Raw genomic sequence first — 17,610 nt, 5'->3', positions numbered from 1 at the left:
TTTTTCTTCCTCTGTAAGGGCCATATTCAATCAACGGCGAAAAACTGTTTTCGGCGATAAAGTATCGCGAGTGACGTCATTTCGCCATGCAAAAAGTTTCCTCCATATTCAATACCGGAGACTTTCCGCCACTGCGGAAACTCAATGCAATGGAACCGGCGAGAAAATTTCGCCTATGAATAGATCTCGAAAAAAAGTGCATAATTGGGGTTTTTGGGGTGCAAACTTCGTAAACCCCCCTGCACCCTTAGGACAGTCCACCAAAGGTAAACTGCATAAAAAAAAAAAAGTTTAAAAATACTTTAGATCACCCCAAAAAAGTACTTTCATTTTGGGGGCGAAAAAGTTCAAAGTTGTGGGACAAATTTAAAAACTAGCGAAATAGACTCCAGGGGGGTCCCCAAGTATGCCCCAGGTGTTTTTAAGTTTACAGGTGGTTGCGGCAGGTGGATTTTTTAAGTTTTTTTTTTAAACTTCAGTTTACTAACTTGAAATATGTTAGCACCCATTTTCATGTACCCCAAATTTGCTGGGACTACTTATTTTCTGCAAAAAAACCTGCTAAATGCTATTCTTCACCACTGCTGCAAAGATGCTAATTAGCAGTTATTGAGAGCATTTAAGTACCCCAAATACCTTCAGCAAGCCTATTCGAGGGTATCTATATTGATCCCCAATGTCAGTGCATCTTTTGGGAGGCGTCAGTCTGATTTCCCCAAATCTGACAGCACTTTTCACCGGGTCCCGTTTTCACCAATTTCTAATTGAATACGGGGACGAGCGCGATACTTTTTTGCATGGTAAACCAGCGATGTCTGCGAAAAGTACAAGACTTTTCACATCTAATTGATTATACCCCTAAGTATCCAACAGAGCTGGAAGCCACTGCAGCTAGAAGACTGTTGTCAGAGAGAAGAGAGTTGTTCTGGCGATGAGCTGGACACAGGAGATGAACACTCACAGCACCTATAGGCCATGTGAGCGCAGCTGCTGGAATATGGTTCAGATAATACTCATGTAGGCAAATCCAAGATGGCTGCACCATGCTCTGCTGCAGTGGTAAGGAGGGTAAACGCCAGGCACGTAGCAGTAGTGCCAGAACAGGGCTCAGGAATGGCAGAAGCGATCTGGGATGGCTCGGATGGCAATGACATGACACCACCGGTAACTGGGGCTAAGACCTTGATGTGTGCCTCTGATAAGGTGTTTGAGATTACTGCTCATTTTTAGGTGGGACCAGTAGTCATTTGGGGCTAATGTCCTGTATTTCATAAGATTTAATAATCTCCACTAACCCCTGAATAACCATGGTTCTTTGTAGCTTCTTGACGAGATGCATTTTAAGGTTTTGGTATTTTGTTGCCATTGCTACATAAAAATACACTTTTTTTTTTAAATTATATATTTCATTAGGATGTCTACGTAGATTTTTTTTTTTTATGTCATGTCATGATTGTACTTTGAAGCATTTTAAGCAAGTTATTTATTTTGGGATTCTATACAATGGCAGCTCCTAACTTTAGACTTAAAGGAGGCTGCAATTGCCTAACTACTGCTGGTTGCACAGTGTATCAATCATCTTAAACTGTGGTATAAAGTTATAATTAACAGAATATTCTCTTAACTTAACAAAAAATTGTTTTTATTCACCCAAATTAGACAAAATAGTCTTTTTCAGGATCCACAGGGATACCATGGGGATATTATGGTTGGAAACCAGGCACCAGACAGTTAAAGCTTCAGCTTCCAGGATGCCTTGGGTCCTCCTCCATATATACCCCGCCCCTAGCCATAGGACTTCTGTTGTTCGTTTGGTGCAGCAGGATCAAGACACACCTTTGCAACGAGACTGCTCTGACAGTTCTAAGCTTTTATTTTATGTTTTATATTGTTTTTGAGTTGGCAGTACGAAGTGTCTGAATTAAGATGCATTTACCTCCGCCAGGCCTCAACACCAGTAACTGAGTTGGTGATTTTGCTGCGACCTGGACTGCAACCGGACGTACGGAGATGTGAGATAAGGCGATTCCTCGCTTATGGGGAATCGCACGCGGCAGTCCTTGCTTCTGGTGTCAGAGACGCTCCAGAAGCTGCTGCTGTCAGGGCCCGGGATTGTCCAAGTCCTCACTACGCCAGCGGGGATTGGCAGCAGACGCTTCTGCCATGAGGCCAGCGTACCTGGCTGGTTAACGCAGCCTAGGGAAGGTAGGCGTTCCCCCGGCAGCTAGGACCCAGACGAAGTCCCTATGAAGGGTTTTGCCCGTCTGTGTTGCTCTGCCTACCCTCCACGTGTATATGAGACGCTCACGGTCCACGCTCGGTGCACCCTGTAGCTATTGGTCTCAGGAGGGTTTGGGTCAGTCTGCCTATATACCTCTTCCTTGGTTAAGATATATAGTGCTTTATATCCTACCATTCCTTTTGTGTCTGTGTTGATGTTTTAGAGTCGATTGTAATTTTATTACATATGCATTTTATGTGACTGTTTGCCAGCTGCTATATTGACACTGTCTTTTATTTCTGTCTGTCAATTATAACTAGCACTGTTTTTCTCTCCATCCTCTTGGAGTGGAGGTCTCTTTCTGAGTACTTCACATTCATTGAGATTTTGTGAAGGCTGTCACATAACATTGCTATATTGCCTTTATTTTGAACATGTCAAAAGATAAAGGTATACAGGTGGGGGAACCCTCTGTGCTGGTTTCACGTAAATCATCTACATCTTATTTGTCCCCTCAGGACATTAAGGATGGTTAGTGTGTTGTCTGTCGTTAAGAGACACCTAACCAGTCCAGTTTACCTGGTTCTGGGCAAGAGCCTTCTTGGGTATCCTCTTTGTCCGAGGTAATGAAACAGTTTGTGGATCTTATGGCTGCTCCTACTATGCCTCCTTGGATAGGGTGTCCACAGCATGCTATGTTTGCACCTCCTATGCATTTTTCCTAGAAGGATGTTGATTGCCATTCTAGTCAGAGTATGGCACCGTCTAATGTTGATAGCAGACCGGTAGTTACTGAAGTACCTAAACGCAAGTTATCTTTTTATCAGTCTGCTCAACAAATGGATTCAGACGCATCATCAGAGGATTCAGATGATGCGCAAGGTTCCTCTCCAGGGTCTAGCTCAGGGGACGACCATCTGTCCACAGTGGATGTTCCTTCTTTGGTGAAGGTAATTAAATCAATCCTACACATTCAGGATGATAAACCAGCTCATAGTAAGAAGGCTCTAGTGTTTAAACACCACCGGAAGGTGGTCAAAACGGAGTTCCCTGAATCTGAACAGCTCACTGAGCTTATGGATGAGGCATGGGGTAACCCTGACAAACGTTTTTATGTGAATAAGAGAATAACATCGTTGTATACTTTCCCGGCTTCTCTATGTACTAAGCAGGAGGTACCTCCTATTGTGGATGCTCGTGTAACGCATTTTATCAGAAATGCTACATTGCCAATTCCGTCGGCATCTTCCCTGAAGGATTCCACGCATAGATTGAGGCATGTCTTAAAATTATTTTTTCATCATCTGGAGCTGTTACTCGTCCAGCTATGGCTGGAGCCTGGGTAGAGAAAGCTTGTGAAGAATGGATGGGAGCATTGGAAAATTCTTTACCAAATGCAGGGAACAGATTATGTATATCTCTCATATTCGTGAAAAGGCTTCCTATCTAGGAGAAGATGCTGTAGATGCTGGAATTTTAGCTTCTAAAGCATCAGCAGCTTCAATAGTGGCACGCAGGGCCCTTTGGTTAAGATCCTGGAAAGCTGATACAGGATCAAAGGTGTTGCTGGAAGATTTATCTTTCTATGGACAAGTACTGTTTGGAGCAGAGTTGGATAAAATAATAGCTACTGTGGTGGCTTCAAAGTCAGCAGGTCTGCCATCTACGGAGACTATAAAGTCTATACAGGTCTCAGGGACAAGCAAGGGAACAGCCTTCCTCTAAGGCGTCTAGTTTTTGCACATTATCAAGGTGACACACTAAGAGAGGTCTGGGTCGGCAAGATGTCCAGCTTCTAAGCCGGACAACAAACCCTCTGCCTGATGGGGGATCCCAGGGTGGGTGGCCGACTTCTTCAGTTTGCAGATTGTTGGCGTCCAAGAAGTGGTCTCTCAAGGGTATGCCCTCACTTTCAGGAGGCATCCTCCCCAGATGTTTTTTTGCACAATATCCCCCATCAAATGCGGTCAGGCCCTTGGCCTTTCAGGAAGCCATTCACTCCCTGCTGCAGGTGTGGGTACTAGTCCCGGTTCCTGTGTTGGAACAGGGAAGAAGAAAGGGTTCCAATCTATTTCTGGTTCAGAAACCGAATGGGGCTTATACTAAATCTAAAAACCCTCAACAGGCTTATCCATATACCCAAGTTTCATATGGAAACTCTCCGATCAAATATTTTGGCAATGGAGCCGGGGAATTACAACGTTTCCCTGGACATTCGGGATGCATATCTGCATGTTCCTATTATACCATCCCATCAGCAAGTTTTACGGTTTGCTGTCCTTCAGCAACATTACCAATTTCAGGTTCTACCCTTTGGCCTGTCTAAGGTTCCCCGGGTTATTACCAAAATAGGGAGTCAGAATTCTGCCATATCTGGACGACCTCCTGATAATGGCACAGACTCCGGTTGTTTTACAACACCATTTTCAACTGACCATAGCCTGCTTACAAAAGCACAGCTGGATCATCAATTGGAATAAATCATTACTTTCTACATCACAGTAGATGGTACATCATTCTCGGGCACAGACTGTTTCTGCCAGAGGACAAGATTGTGGCCCTATCTTTGCGAATACACAAGCTGGTTTGAAAGCAAAGGGTATCCATTCTGCTAGCAATGCGGGTCCTGGGATCAATGGTATCCACCTTCGACATGGTGGGTATGCTCAGTTCCATTCCAGGCCTCTGCAAACATTGATTTTCTTCAAGTGGAACGAACAGTATCATCGAATAAAGTCCCAGAGGACCCTTCTTACTCCAGAGGTTTGTCACTCCCTCCTGTAGTGGCTGAGAGAGGATCATCTGAACAAAGGGTTCCCATTCTGGATTTCAAATTGGGTGCTGCTCACCACAGACGCCAGTCTTCGCGGATGGGGAGCAGTGACCAGTCATCACACTATTCAAGGAAAATGGACAAATCAGGAAAGTCATCTGCCAATAAACATTCTACAACTGCGAGCAATATACAAAGCATTTATCAGGGCGCAGGACCTGCTCCAGGGCAATCCGGTCCAGATCCAGTCCGACAATGCGACAACAGTGGCTTACCTCAATCATCAGGGAGGCACAAGAAGTTATGCAGCCATGAAAGAGATGACAAGGGTTCAGATTTGGGAAGAACCTCATCTTCCAGCAATATTCATACCGGTAATACTTAAACAGACTTCCTAATTCTCCAGGACATGCACGCCGGAGAGTGGTCTCTCTATCCGGGACTGTTTCAGCTTCTAGGTAAACAAATGGGGTCTGCCAGAAATAGATCTCATGGCATCACATCACAACCACAAGGTCCCCAGGTACGGGTCCAGAGACGCATCAGCAGCCTTCGTGGATGCACTGGCAGTAATATGGGACTTCAAGCTGGCGTATCTCTTTCCTCTGATTTCCCTCCTCCCAAGAGTTCTCAGGAAATTCAAGCAGGAAGGCGGAACAGTATTACTGGTGGCTCCAGCTTGGCCCAGATGTCATTGGTTCACCAATATACAGAATCTGTGAATAGACAGTCCGTATCTTCTTCCTCTAAAGCAGGATCTGCTAACGCAGGGTCCCTACCGGCATCCGGACTTACCTCGTCTGGCTTTGGCGGCATGGCTCTTGAATCTTCCATCTTAAAAGCAAAAGGTTTCTCTAGTTCTGTTATTCAGACAATGCTTAGGGTACGAATGCCTGGCTCTGCCCTCATCTATTACATGGTCTGGCATTCTTTTGGTCAGTGGTGTGCCCACAGAAACTATGATCCTAAGGTGTTCAGGATTTCCAGGACACTGGCTATTCTCCAGGTGGGTTTAGACTTTGGTCTCCGTCTGGCTACTTTGAAGGTGCAGGTTTCTGTACTGTCAGTCTGGTTCCAGAGGAAGATGCCTCATTACCAGATATTGGAATTTTTTTTCAGGGAGTTCTGTGAGTTCAGCCTCCTTTTGTTCCACCGGTAGCACCGTGGGATTTTTCGTTGGTGCTTAAGGGACTACAAGCTACACCATTTGAACCCTTGGACTCTGTAGATTTGAAATGGTTGACCGCAAAGACTTATTTTGTTTTCTTTTTTTTCCTCGACATCTCTTCTGCACGCAGTGTCTCTGATTTGGCAACGCTTTCTTGTCGCTCCCCTTTTTTTTTTTCACCAGGATAATGCTGTTCATCATACAAGGGAGGGTTACCTTAGTGTCTTGTTTTCATGTGATTGAAGAAATTGTTTCAGCTTTTCAGGCTCCAGATCTTTCTGTAGGCAAAGCCTTCCTGGATGTGGTTTGTGTTCTCCGTATCTATGTGGAGTGTACAAACTCTATTAGAAAATCAGATGCTCTTTTTGTATTGTATGGTTTTCACAAACTAGGATGGCCAGCTAATAAGCAGACTCTGGCGAGATGGCTACGCATGACTATCTCTCAGTTGTACACACAAGCTGATCTCCCTGTCCCAAGCACGGTGACAGCACATTCTGCTCAGCCTGTAGGGCCATTGTGGGCATTTAGCCATGGTGCCTCTGCTGAACAATTGTACAAGGCTGCCACATGGTCTTCTGTCAACACTTTTCTTGTAATTTATGCCTTTGATACTTTTGCCTCTCAGGATGCTTCCTTTGGGCGACGAGTTCTCCTTTCTGCTCACGAGCATCCCCCACCCTAGGGGAACTGCTTTAGGACATCCTCATGGTATCCCTGTGGATCCCTAGGGATCCTGAAGAAGAAAATAAGAGTTATGGTAGACTTACCTAGACAACTCCTTTTCTTCAAGGTCCACAGGGCACCCACCTATGGACCTTGAAGAAAAGTAGTTGTCTAGGTAAGTCTACCATAACTCTTATTTTTTTATTTTTTTTTTGCAAGTCTGCTCCATAAATCTAGATTTGTAGGATGAAAGTTTTTTAACTAACTTATTGAAATTGGGTATAGTTTTCATCACCACCAACTTTTCAATAGACCACATTGCAAGAGCTGAAAGTCTCTTATTTCACAGTATTTATAGTTATAAGTTTTTATTCTCTTTATGCATGAGAAACAATGTTCTAGTTCGGCTGTCGTAAGAGGGAGTAGCTTTACCACTTCACTAAATGAAAACTGTTCAGTTGCAGAAACTGCAATAACTGAACTGTCCCATCAAAATCTCTGAACTCCTCCCAAACATACCGAAAAGCCAGCTCTGTACGCATTTTCTCCTCATCATAGATTGGGAAGACTTCCACACACTCCTGTAGTTCCTTCTCTGAAAAAGAATTGTCTACATTTAGCTTGGGTGATGACATCACAAATTTCTTTTGCTGCAGCAGTTCTTGTTTGGTTGTCTTACAAATGCTGTGGTTTCTATTTGTCAGTTTCGGCTTCTTTAGTGTTTTCACCAATTTCAGCTCTAATGTCATTCATGGTGTTCACAAAATTGTCTTCGGGCACTCTCTATATCTGTACGTCGCTTTTGCATTTGATTATACAGGATGTCAACAGATGGCATAATCAAATTAAAAGTTGAGCCATAAGTGTAATTCTGGGTCCCTGAGATTGCATATCGGTACAGAGGCTTAATTTATTGTAAGCATTGCTTGAAGTCTCTGATTCCACAAGTGTTGTGAAACATTCCATAAGAGTCTCTTTTCGTGCACTACATTTCACCCTTAGTGATTTGAAATTCCATCTGGTTGGTCCATGACTTGGTTTTTTCTTTGCTACACAAGAATCAAGAACTGATGATCTAGAAATGAAGCTGGAATAGCGGACATATTTGTCCTTTCCTACACATAAAATAGGGGTTCCACTCCATATGAAACACAGGTATACCTTGACAAAGGCTATTGAGCTGAAACGCGTTGGTAATCTGTGAGAGCTACCACAATCTGCAACCTCTGAAGGGACCTGTCGTTTAACAGGGAAGGTGAACTGCTTTTGGGGTAGCAATTACACCCCTAATGCTTTACACTGTGCCTTTTGTAAAGCATTAGGGGTGTTATTGCTACCCCAAAAGCAGTTCACCTTCCCTGTTAAGCTGCCAGTTTTACTTGTGATACTTTTATTATATGCACTTTATATGCTGAATGAGAAATAAATTTGACAATACTTGGGAGATTCCTTGCTGTGATTTTTTGAGGTGCTGTTGGACACTGAAGGGGTGTTCACTAGTGTGTTGAAAAAGGATTATTGTGTATTAGTTTGATGGAATAATTTCTTAGTATATTTCCTCCAAAGTGAAGCACGAATATTATCAACAACTGTGGACTTTATTTTATTTACCTCAGAAGAGGTGTGCTTAATTTTGTATTTTGTTTTGATGAGTGTATTTTTGTATATTTCTCTCACTCCTGTCTGCACTCCATTCATTGCACCAATCTTCACTGCTGCTCTGTCATATTAGCTTGTGTTTATCGAGCTGATTTTGGCCAGTTGGAATGAAGAAATCCCAAAACCTTTCAACAGTGTTTCCACTTTTGTCACCCTAATGAACAGGCACAATTTTGAAAATATCTATGATGTCTTGTCTTCTCTGCCATCACACCAATAAATCCCACCTCCATAATTTCCTCCAAAACATATTCCCTGTATACATCTAGCATGCATGCTATCTAGTCATTCTAGATAGATTTTGATGTCTATTTGCATGTGGAAGAGCTCTGTAATGGGCAGAGGCATCACTGGGTCTGGTGACACCCAGTGCGCACTCTGACTATCCCTGCATGCCCGGAAAGGGGGCGTGGCCTAGCGGCGGATGCTAATGACTTCACTCCGCCAGAGATGCCGGGCTGCCCCCGGAGACTGGACTGTCTGCTCCTCTTCTATGACAGGAGCGGGGTGCTGCAGGAGAATGTCACACTGCAGCACCTGGCTCCTGTTACAGCAGAGGAGCCGGAATTTTAAGATGGCATTTGTTCTCGCAGGCAAACTCTGGAAACTTAAAATTTTCAGAGTTTGCTGAATATCAGCTGGTCCTATCGGACCCCTGATGATGATTGGCCCGATACCTTAATTATAGTTAACGGGCCATTTAAGTTATGTTGAATTGGCCCCTAAATGGTCTTTAATAATGAATCAATTTTACTTGTGTACTTAATCAGCGCTGGAAATGTTGTTGGATTCTCTTGATTCCTTCTTTTTATCATGCCAATTTATTTATTCCTGAAAACTTAACACAATTTATTATCTTGAAAGAGACTTCTTTCTTCTTACACACTTGAGCGTTGTGGGGCTCTATAATTTCTTTATGCGTATTGCTAATACATGCCCATACATTGATTGAACCAAATATGGCTAGGTTTAATTAATTTTTAACCTGCTTCTCTGATGTTATTTTTTTCGTTGAGTTTTTTTCAAGTCTGCTATATCCCTTTATCAGTCCTTGCAGCATCTCCCCCAAATAAGAGACATGGAAAATAAAATAGAGCATTCTGTACTTCCCAACCACAAATCCACTCGTGATTCTTGTAGATATCAGGATTGAAATGTCTTGTACAGGTTGAGTCTCCCATATCCAAAATGCTTGGGACCAGGGGTATTTTGGATAACGAAATATTCCGTATTTTGGAATATTTGCATATCATAATGAAATATCTTGGGAATGGGATCCAAATATACACACAGAATGCATTTATGTGTTATATACACCTTATACACACAGCCTGCAGGTAATTTTATACAATAATTTTGTGGCTCAAGCAATGTTTGTGTACAGAAATTAAGTTCAATTATGTTTCATATACACCTTATACACACAGCCCGAAGGTCATTTTATACAATATTTGTAATAATTTGTGCCTTAGACAAAGTTTGTGTACATTGAACCATCAAAAATCAAAGGTTTCATTATCTCGGTGATGCCAAAATTTTTCCGTATTTTGGAATATTTGGATATGGGAGACTCAACGTGTATATTCTTTCTGCTCACAGAACACTGTTTAATTTCAAGTAAAGGTGTTTGCCTTCCATGTGTTTTCACCTCGCCTTTTTCTGCAAGAGCTAGATTGCTAAACTGAATTTATTTCAATCCGTGAACTGCATTACTCAATATGAAACATCTAAACCATATAAATACAATTGTGCGCTGGTGTGTTTGTCTAAAAAATATATTTATTCAATAAGCATAACTCATAAAATCAAGTAAAAGTCAACTAGTATAAAGTAACCACATTTAGTTACATTAGCATAATAGCCCAGTAGTATTATAAATGTAACATCAGCAGTTGCAATATTTAAGAAAAAATGTCCATTAGTATAAATAACAAAGTAGTTTGAGTATAATCCTGAGAGCACAAAATCCAACCTTTACACCAGTAGGTAGTTTCACATAAACAAAAGTATTTGGCTTAGAAAAATAAGAAAAATTTAAAAAATAACCTCAATCAAGACTTATTATTTCGTAACTTTAGACAATCATTTCCTCTAAAATCATAATAAAAAATGGTGTTTATTTCCAGTATGTATATTCGAATAAGACCCGGTTTCTAGTGCTACGAACACAAATATCTACAGAGGCTGTATACAGCATTTGTCCTTAATAGACAAGAGCTCACCAATATTTAGTGTGCAGTGCCAGCTCCAGCATCCTTCTATGTACACTAGCTCGTGTGCTCAATGGGCTGATGTATACAACCTCCGTTAGCGCCCAGTGTATTCACCTGTGCGGCGCTCGCTGACCATAAACAACTCTGGTCAGCCAAACACATGGGACGTCTCCCTGCAAGTCCACTGCACTGTCTGACAGGCAATAAATCCAATGAGCTCACCGTTGCGGCTGTCTGTCTCGGCATGTCAAGGTCTACATGTGCTGGAATAAACAACAGTGTATGGAGCAACTACGCTTTTCAGTCACCCCTGTGACCTTTTTCAAGTTGACTTACCATGAAACATCGCACAACTGGCAAGCAAGAAACACAGTATCTTGCACACAGTCTGAAAAATTATAGTCAGTATAGGTTAGTAGGGGTGCAGGTCTATGCATAAAATAAGATAAAACTGACTATGGAGATTGTTAAATAAACTAAGCTCCACTTTTAGGTGGATAAGAGCAGCTCACAGTAAGGGAGAGAGCACAGTAAACAGGTGTTTCAGATATTGATAGGCTACCTCATTATAGACTAATGCTGGGCATAAACTATACAATTATCTGTCCAAACTGGATGGTGGGAATGAAAATCTGGTAGTGTGTGGGAGCAAATGACAATCGAACATTTGTTAACAAACACTGGAGAACAGACAAAAATGGACGTTCAGCCAAATTGGTTAAATAAAACAAATGTAACCAATTTGAACAATCGTTTTTGTCTGTTTACCAGTGTTTAAATCCATATAAGCGATTGTCATTTGCTCCCATACATCACCAGGTTTTCATTCCAACCAGCCAGATTGGACAGAGATCTGACAGATAATTATATAGTGTATGCCCAGCATTATTGATTTTGTGCCCTATTTCTGATTCCGTGCATCATGCACTTTTGTGTGTACAATCTGTGTAACACATGCGCTGTAGAAGTTTTTGGAATTTTCTTCTTCAGGGTCCATAGGGATACACAGGGGTACTATGGGGTAACATGGTTGGAGAGATCCAGGCACCAAACAGTTAAAGCTTTCAGCTCCCAGGATGCCCTGACACAACCTCCATATATACCCCACCCCTAGCCACAGGCCTTCAGCAGTTCATTTGGTGCAGCAGGATCAAGACACCTTTTGGAACGGGACTGCTCAAGAAGTCCTAAGCTTTTATTTTATGGGGGTGGGGGGTTTATTTATTTCTTATGTTCTGAGTTGGCACTACTCTGCGTCTGCATTAAGACGCAGATAATGCGACTCAATTTACCTCTGCTGGGCCGCAACACCAGTAACTGGGCTGGTGATTTTGGAGGGTCTCGGCTTAGCTTGCTAGCAGCAACCCTGGGACCTAGACTGCAACTGGGTGATTGCGCGCGGCAGTCCTTGCTTCTGGTGTCAGAGATGCGCCAGAAGCCGCTGCAGTCAGGGCCCGGGATTGTCCGCGTCATCACTAGACCACCGGAGCCTTATCGTCTGACTCCAGGGATCGGCAGCAGACGCATATTTGCTGCCAGAGGCCAGCGTACCTGGCTGGTTGATGCAGCTTAGGGGAGGTAGGCACTCCCCACCAGTTCCTCCACTGACCGAGACGCTGTCCTTCCATAAGGTTTTTGCGTGCCTGGGTCGCCCCCTCCTACCCTCCACATGTATTTGAGACGCACACAGTCCACTATCTGTGCGCTACTGTTTGTCTCAGGAGGGTTTCTGTCAGTCTCCATGTATACCTCTCCCTTGGTTAAGGTATATAGTGCTCTATATCCTACCATTCCTTGCATTTGAGTAGTAGATTCAGAGCATATTGTGATTACTGTATATTACATATGCATTGTATGTTTTGTGAATGTGCGGTAGCAAAAATGATCACTAAACTCTGAACATTGGCATTGAGTGCGGCTCTGAGTCAGGCCCAATGTGTTTGTGTGCTATTGATAGAGTAGTCCAGGGTTCACTGTAGCAATATTATAAACATTCTTCTACTGTGGTATAAATGGTGCAGTGTGAGCATTGTATTCAGATGTTTGTCAATACTTTGATGAATCTGTTGATGAGTATCTGGGCATCTATATCTGCAAAATAGTTAACCTTTTGCAGATTATCCGTTTGATTTGCTCTGTGTTTGTGTGCATATACTGTATAAATACAATTCCTCCGTTTTGTACCATACCTCACAAATATATCTAAATAATCTTTAAAGTTTGTAAATTACATTAATACAGTTAGCCTTTAAAGGGTATCATGTTATTTCCACTTATTTTCTAACTTTTCTAGAAATCTTGCAGCTGCTAAGTTCAGCATCAAAGATGCACTTTTAATAACATAACATAACCCCATAACACAAAATACATTATAGAAGTACAAAGTAGTTTAACACACAATAAAATATAGATGATTTCAAATAGATGATTATATAATTTTTTAAAACCACTTTTTTGTGCATTGCATACCTTTCAGCTGAATCTGAGTCGCAAAGTTTGCACATGTGCACCTGAAGTTAAACAGCCTCTATGACTACACAGTCAGCAGCCTTATAGAAGCAGGTTATGGCCGGCGATCCAACACAGAGTGGCTTCCTGCTGGAATCTGTCGCTGCTAATCTCACTCTGAACTGGCAGTCCCAGGGGGAGGCGTTTTACCCCCTAAACCTGCCAGCCCTATCACGATGTAAGATTAGCAGTGGCATGTCTTCACAGGGAGACTGTCTCCTGCTCCCTGCTGTGCCTGCCCTGCACTAAGGCCTGTTTGACACTTGCCGGTTTTGACCGGGCTGCAAAAAGCCACCCGTTTTTTTGCCGGGTGTGAAAAATAGTGGTGGCTGAAAGCAAGTGCCTTCTTTCACACTGCACAGCACGGTAGCCGTGTTACAGCCGGGAATATCCACTGTGCAGGACAACTGCCATGTTTATCCCGTCCCTGCACGCCAGTGGGGTATAGGAAACAATGTTTCCTTTCACACACACTGGCTTGTGCCAGCTGGGCTTGAGCAGCAGCAGTTGCCTGCTGCGCATGCTCAATAGGTAAAAAAAAAAAAAAAACACATTGAAAGCGACAAGTCGCTGCTTGTGAAAGGCACTGAGTGCCTGAATAAACCCGTCCGGCTGCCGCCAGGTTCTTGACAGGCTGGCCAAAACCAGCAAGTGTGAAATAGGCCTAAGAGTGGACTCCTCTCACACACACACACCCAGGGCAATGGTTGACTCAGTGGTAGATTTTTTACTGGGGGGCTGCAGATTCAAATATGTCCCCCTCTTTTTCCCATTTTATTTTGCTATCTAAACTGTTTAATCGAGTTTTGTGAAAATGTCATGTTTGTAGTGACACCTGTAGTGAGGGTGTGGTCATGTGATGATCAGTAGATCAGATACATAAGCTGAATAGTGTTTCATGGAACACTGTACTTCTGATAAAGCATCTAGAAACCATGAATGTGTGCATGCTCATGAAATTGTCATCTAGATAGCCTACATAAATATAGGGTTATTTTGGGATGCTTGTACTGCAAATTTGCAATAGGGTGCCAGGGCCCTTTTGTCATTTGTTATTTCAAAATGTTTTTATTGTTTCTGAAGCATGTCAAAGAAGTACATCAAATGATGCAGTATAAATTGGACCTAAAATAGAATGATTCATCCAGCGAATTGAATATATCCAGTGAACATAAAATACAATGTCAATAAATAAGGGAGTGAAGAACACACTGTGCAAATGAAGAGGATAGTTCATTAAGCAATGGGGATGGATCATTGTCAACCATCTTCATTAGGTACCATGAGGCAGATGAGATACTTTGAGTGAGCAGTTGCGTCTGTGTAGGGAGTATAGAAACCTGCAAACCTCAAAAAACCTGACGACTATGGATTCCTCAGCCAAGGAAGTCTCCAACCAGTCCATTCGGAATAGATAAAATAAGTGGCATGTGGGAGGAAACCCACACAAGCACAAACTCCACAGAGGGCCGTAGTGGGAATGGAACCCACGACCTCAGTACTGTGAGGCAGTAATTCTAACCATTACACCATCTGTGCTGCCCACACGAACAACACTCTTTACAAATGACAAAAGGAGCTCTTACAGTGAGTGCTGAACAATTTTAGACGATCAGCGGCTAATTCTGAGTTGTCTAGTAGGAGTATTGTAGGCGTGTGAGCAGATTGTCATGCGTGTGGATGGAGCTGGGACGCCTGTTGCTGAATGGTCTTTTGTATCCAGCATGTAGATGCTAATGATAGCTGCAAACGGAAGATCAGTGGCAGGATTGGTTTCCACATGCAATATATATATATATATATATATATATATATATATATATATACAGTAAAATAAGTATTGAACACATCCACATTTTTCTCAGTAAATATATTTGTAAAGGGGCTATTGTAATGACATTTTACCAAATGTCAGCAACAACCCGTGCAATCCACACATGCAAAGAGATCAACTCATAGATCTCCATAAATTAAGTTATGTGAAATGACACAGGGAAAAAGTATTGAACACATGAAGAAAGGGAGGTGCAAAAAGGCATGGAAAGCCAAGACACCAGCTGAAATGCAATCCTGTCCCTTGTCAGTGCAAATTAATATAACCTGGTTCAGTCACAACTGATGGCCTAGAGGGTGTCTTATTACCAAGGTGTCACACAAAAAACATCTCATGATGGGTAAAAGCAAAGAGCTCTCTCAAGACCTTTGCGACCTTATTGTTGCAAAACTTACTGATGGCATTGGTTACAGAAGGATTTCTAAACTTCTGAATGTTCCAGTGAGCACTGTTGGGGCCATAATCCATTTCACCATAAACCGGCCACGACCAGGTTAGATTATTTATATATATCAGTACCAGTCAAATGTTTGGACACACCTTCTCATTCAATGGGTTTTACTGAAGACCTCAAAACGATGAAAGAGCACATATGGAATTATATTGTAAACAAAAAAGTTTTAAACAAATCAAAATGTTTTATATTTAGATTCCTCAAAATAGCCCCCTTTTGCTTTGATAACCGCTTTGCACGCTCTTGGTATTCTCTCAATCAGCTTCATGAGGTAATCTCCTGAAATGGTTTTCCAACAGTCTTGAAGGAGTTCCCAGAGGTGCTGAGCACTTGTTGGATGCTTTTCCTTCACTCTGCGGTCCAACTCATCCCAAACCAGCTCAATTGGGTTTAGGTTGGGTGATTGTGGAGACCAGGTCATCTGACGCAGCACTCCATCACTTTCCTTCTTGGTCAAGTAGCCCTTACATAGCCTGGAGGTGTGTTTGGGGTCATTGTCTTGTTGAAAAACAAATGATGGTCCCAGTAAGCGCAAACCAGATGGGGTGGCATGGCGCTGCAGAATGCTGTGGTAGCCATGCTGGTTAAGTGCGCCTTGAATTTTGAACAAATCAGCAACAGTGTCACCAGCAAAGCACCATCACACCTCCTCCATGCTTCACAGTGGAAACCACATATGCAGAAACAATCTGCTCACCTTCTCTGCGTCTCACAAAGACATGGAGGTTGGAACCAAAAATCCAAAATTTGGACTCACCCGACCAAAGTACAGATTTCCACTGGTCTAATGTCCATTCCTTGTGTTTCTTGTTCCAAACAGTTCTCATCTTCTTGTTGTTCATCCTCAGTAGTGGCTTCTTCACAGCAATAACATCATGAAGGCCTGATTCATTTATATATTCTTAATATAATTGGGAGGAGAAGGTAACCTATAATTTTCCAACATTTTTCCATTCTGATAATGTAGTTTGGGAACTGTACAATTTGTGTAGTGATCGTGTTCATTCTCGAATTCTTTAACCTGTTTCTCCAATTTATGCCCTTGTAGAATGGAAGCGGACAAATCTCAGGGTAAAGACAGCTACCAAACAGCAACAGAAAGATTACTTGAAGCCAGTAGGCTGTCAAACCCCAGACTTTTCATAAAGCACACGACTGTCAATAATGCAAATGAGCAGGTTTACATTTTGGACCAGAACTCTTCTCTTAAATGGCTGAATGAGAACCTGAAGTGGGCTGGGAATATCTGGAGTAATCACTAGATCTGTATATTAGATCTATATATTTTTTCACAATAATCATTCCTAAATAATGTAAAGGAAATAAAAATACAAATGATAATTGTATATATGTTTAATTTGATTTCTAACTGTTTTAGTAGGTTTTTATTCGGCATGTCTGTGACTGGTTTATAAGTTAAGCTATATAGATTAAGATGGATACATATGAATAAATGTAAACCACTTTAAAGCATATCTGTTTTAGTGTTTAATTGTATGTATATATTACAATGGCTACATAAAACTAACCAACCATGCTTGTCTCCCAAGTGTATTCATTTACAATATATCCATTTCCTGTGTCCCTTATGTATTTTGCTGAATATGACACACATTCTGAGTTCATGTGTACGCGCTGTATAAAATACAATATTTAGCATTTTGTGTTTGAAACCGTAAAGTACCTTACAGCAAGCAGAAGTGAGCATGGTCTGCCATCACTTAATGGCACCAGTACTAGTGTCTTACATCATGAAGGTATAGAACATGAATGTAACCTCAAATAATGCTGGACACCCCAGATGAGACACATTAATGATGGCTTATTGTGTTTAATGGGCATGTTTGCTGGTCCTATTTACTAACAAATCTTATATTTCAGCAATACAGTATGTGCATGTGCTCAGTAGTTCCATATGCTGTTCCGAGCCTTGTTAATTGTTCATATGCTTTTCACGCTTTAACTTATAAGCCATGCTTATTCCAGTCCTGTCACCACCTAAATAACATACAATCCTCAGTTTGTCAGGTGGTATAAACCTAAAATGACACAGATATCTATACTAATATAATAAAAACGTTGTCTGTTCAAGTTGGCACAAAAACTACTGAATC

General features: G+C 41.9%; 1 protein-coding gene across 4 annotated transcripts in view; it reads left to right on the top strand.

The window, feature by feature from the left end:
• TOPAZ1 (testis and ovary specific TOPAZ 1) overlaps positions 1 to 17,024 on the top strand; it is a 238,509-nt gene extending 221,485 nt beyond the window's left edge. For all 4 annotated transcript variants that reach the window (XM_088463597.1, XM_088463599.1, XM_088463608.1 and 1 more), the window contains exon 20: positions 16,545 to 17,024. In XM_088463597.1, the coding sequence (XP_088319723.1) occupies positions 16,545 to 16,758 (214 nt within the window). In that variant the 3' untranslated portion in view covers positions 16,759 to 17,024. The remainder of the gene's footprint in view (positions 1 to 16,544) is intronic.
• Positions 17,025 to 17,610: the final 586 nt, after the last annotated feature.

The sequence above is a fragment of the Taudactylus pleione genome, unplaced genomic scaffold (genome assembly GCF_031769625.1).
Source record: "Taudactylus pleione unplaced genomic scaffold, aTauple2 ptg000053l, whole genome shotgun sequence".
NCBI lineage: Eukaryota > Metazoa > Chordata > Amphibia > Anura > Myobatrachidae > Taudactylus > Taudactylus pleione.
The sequence above is the reverse complement of the archived record's forward strand: the minus strand, read 5'-3'. Positions and strand labels throughout refer to the sequence as shown.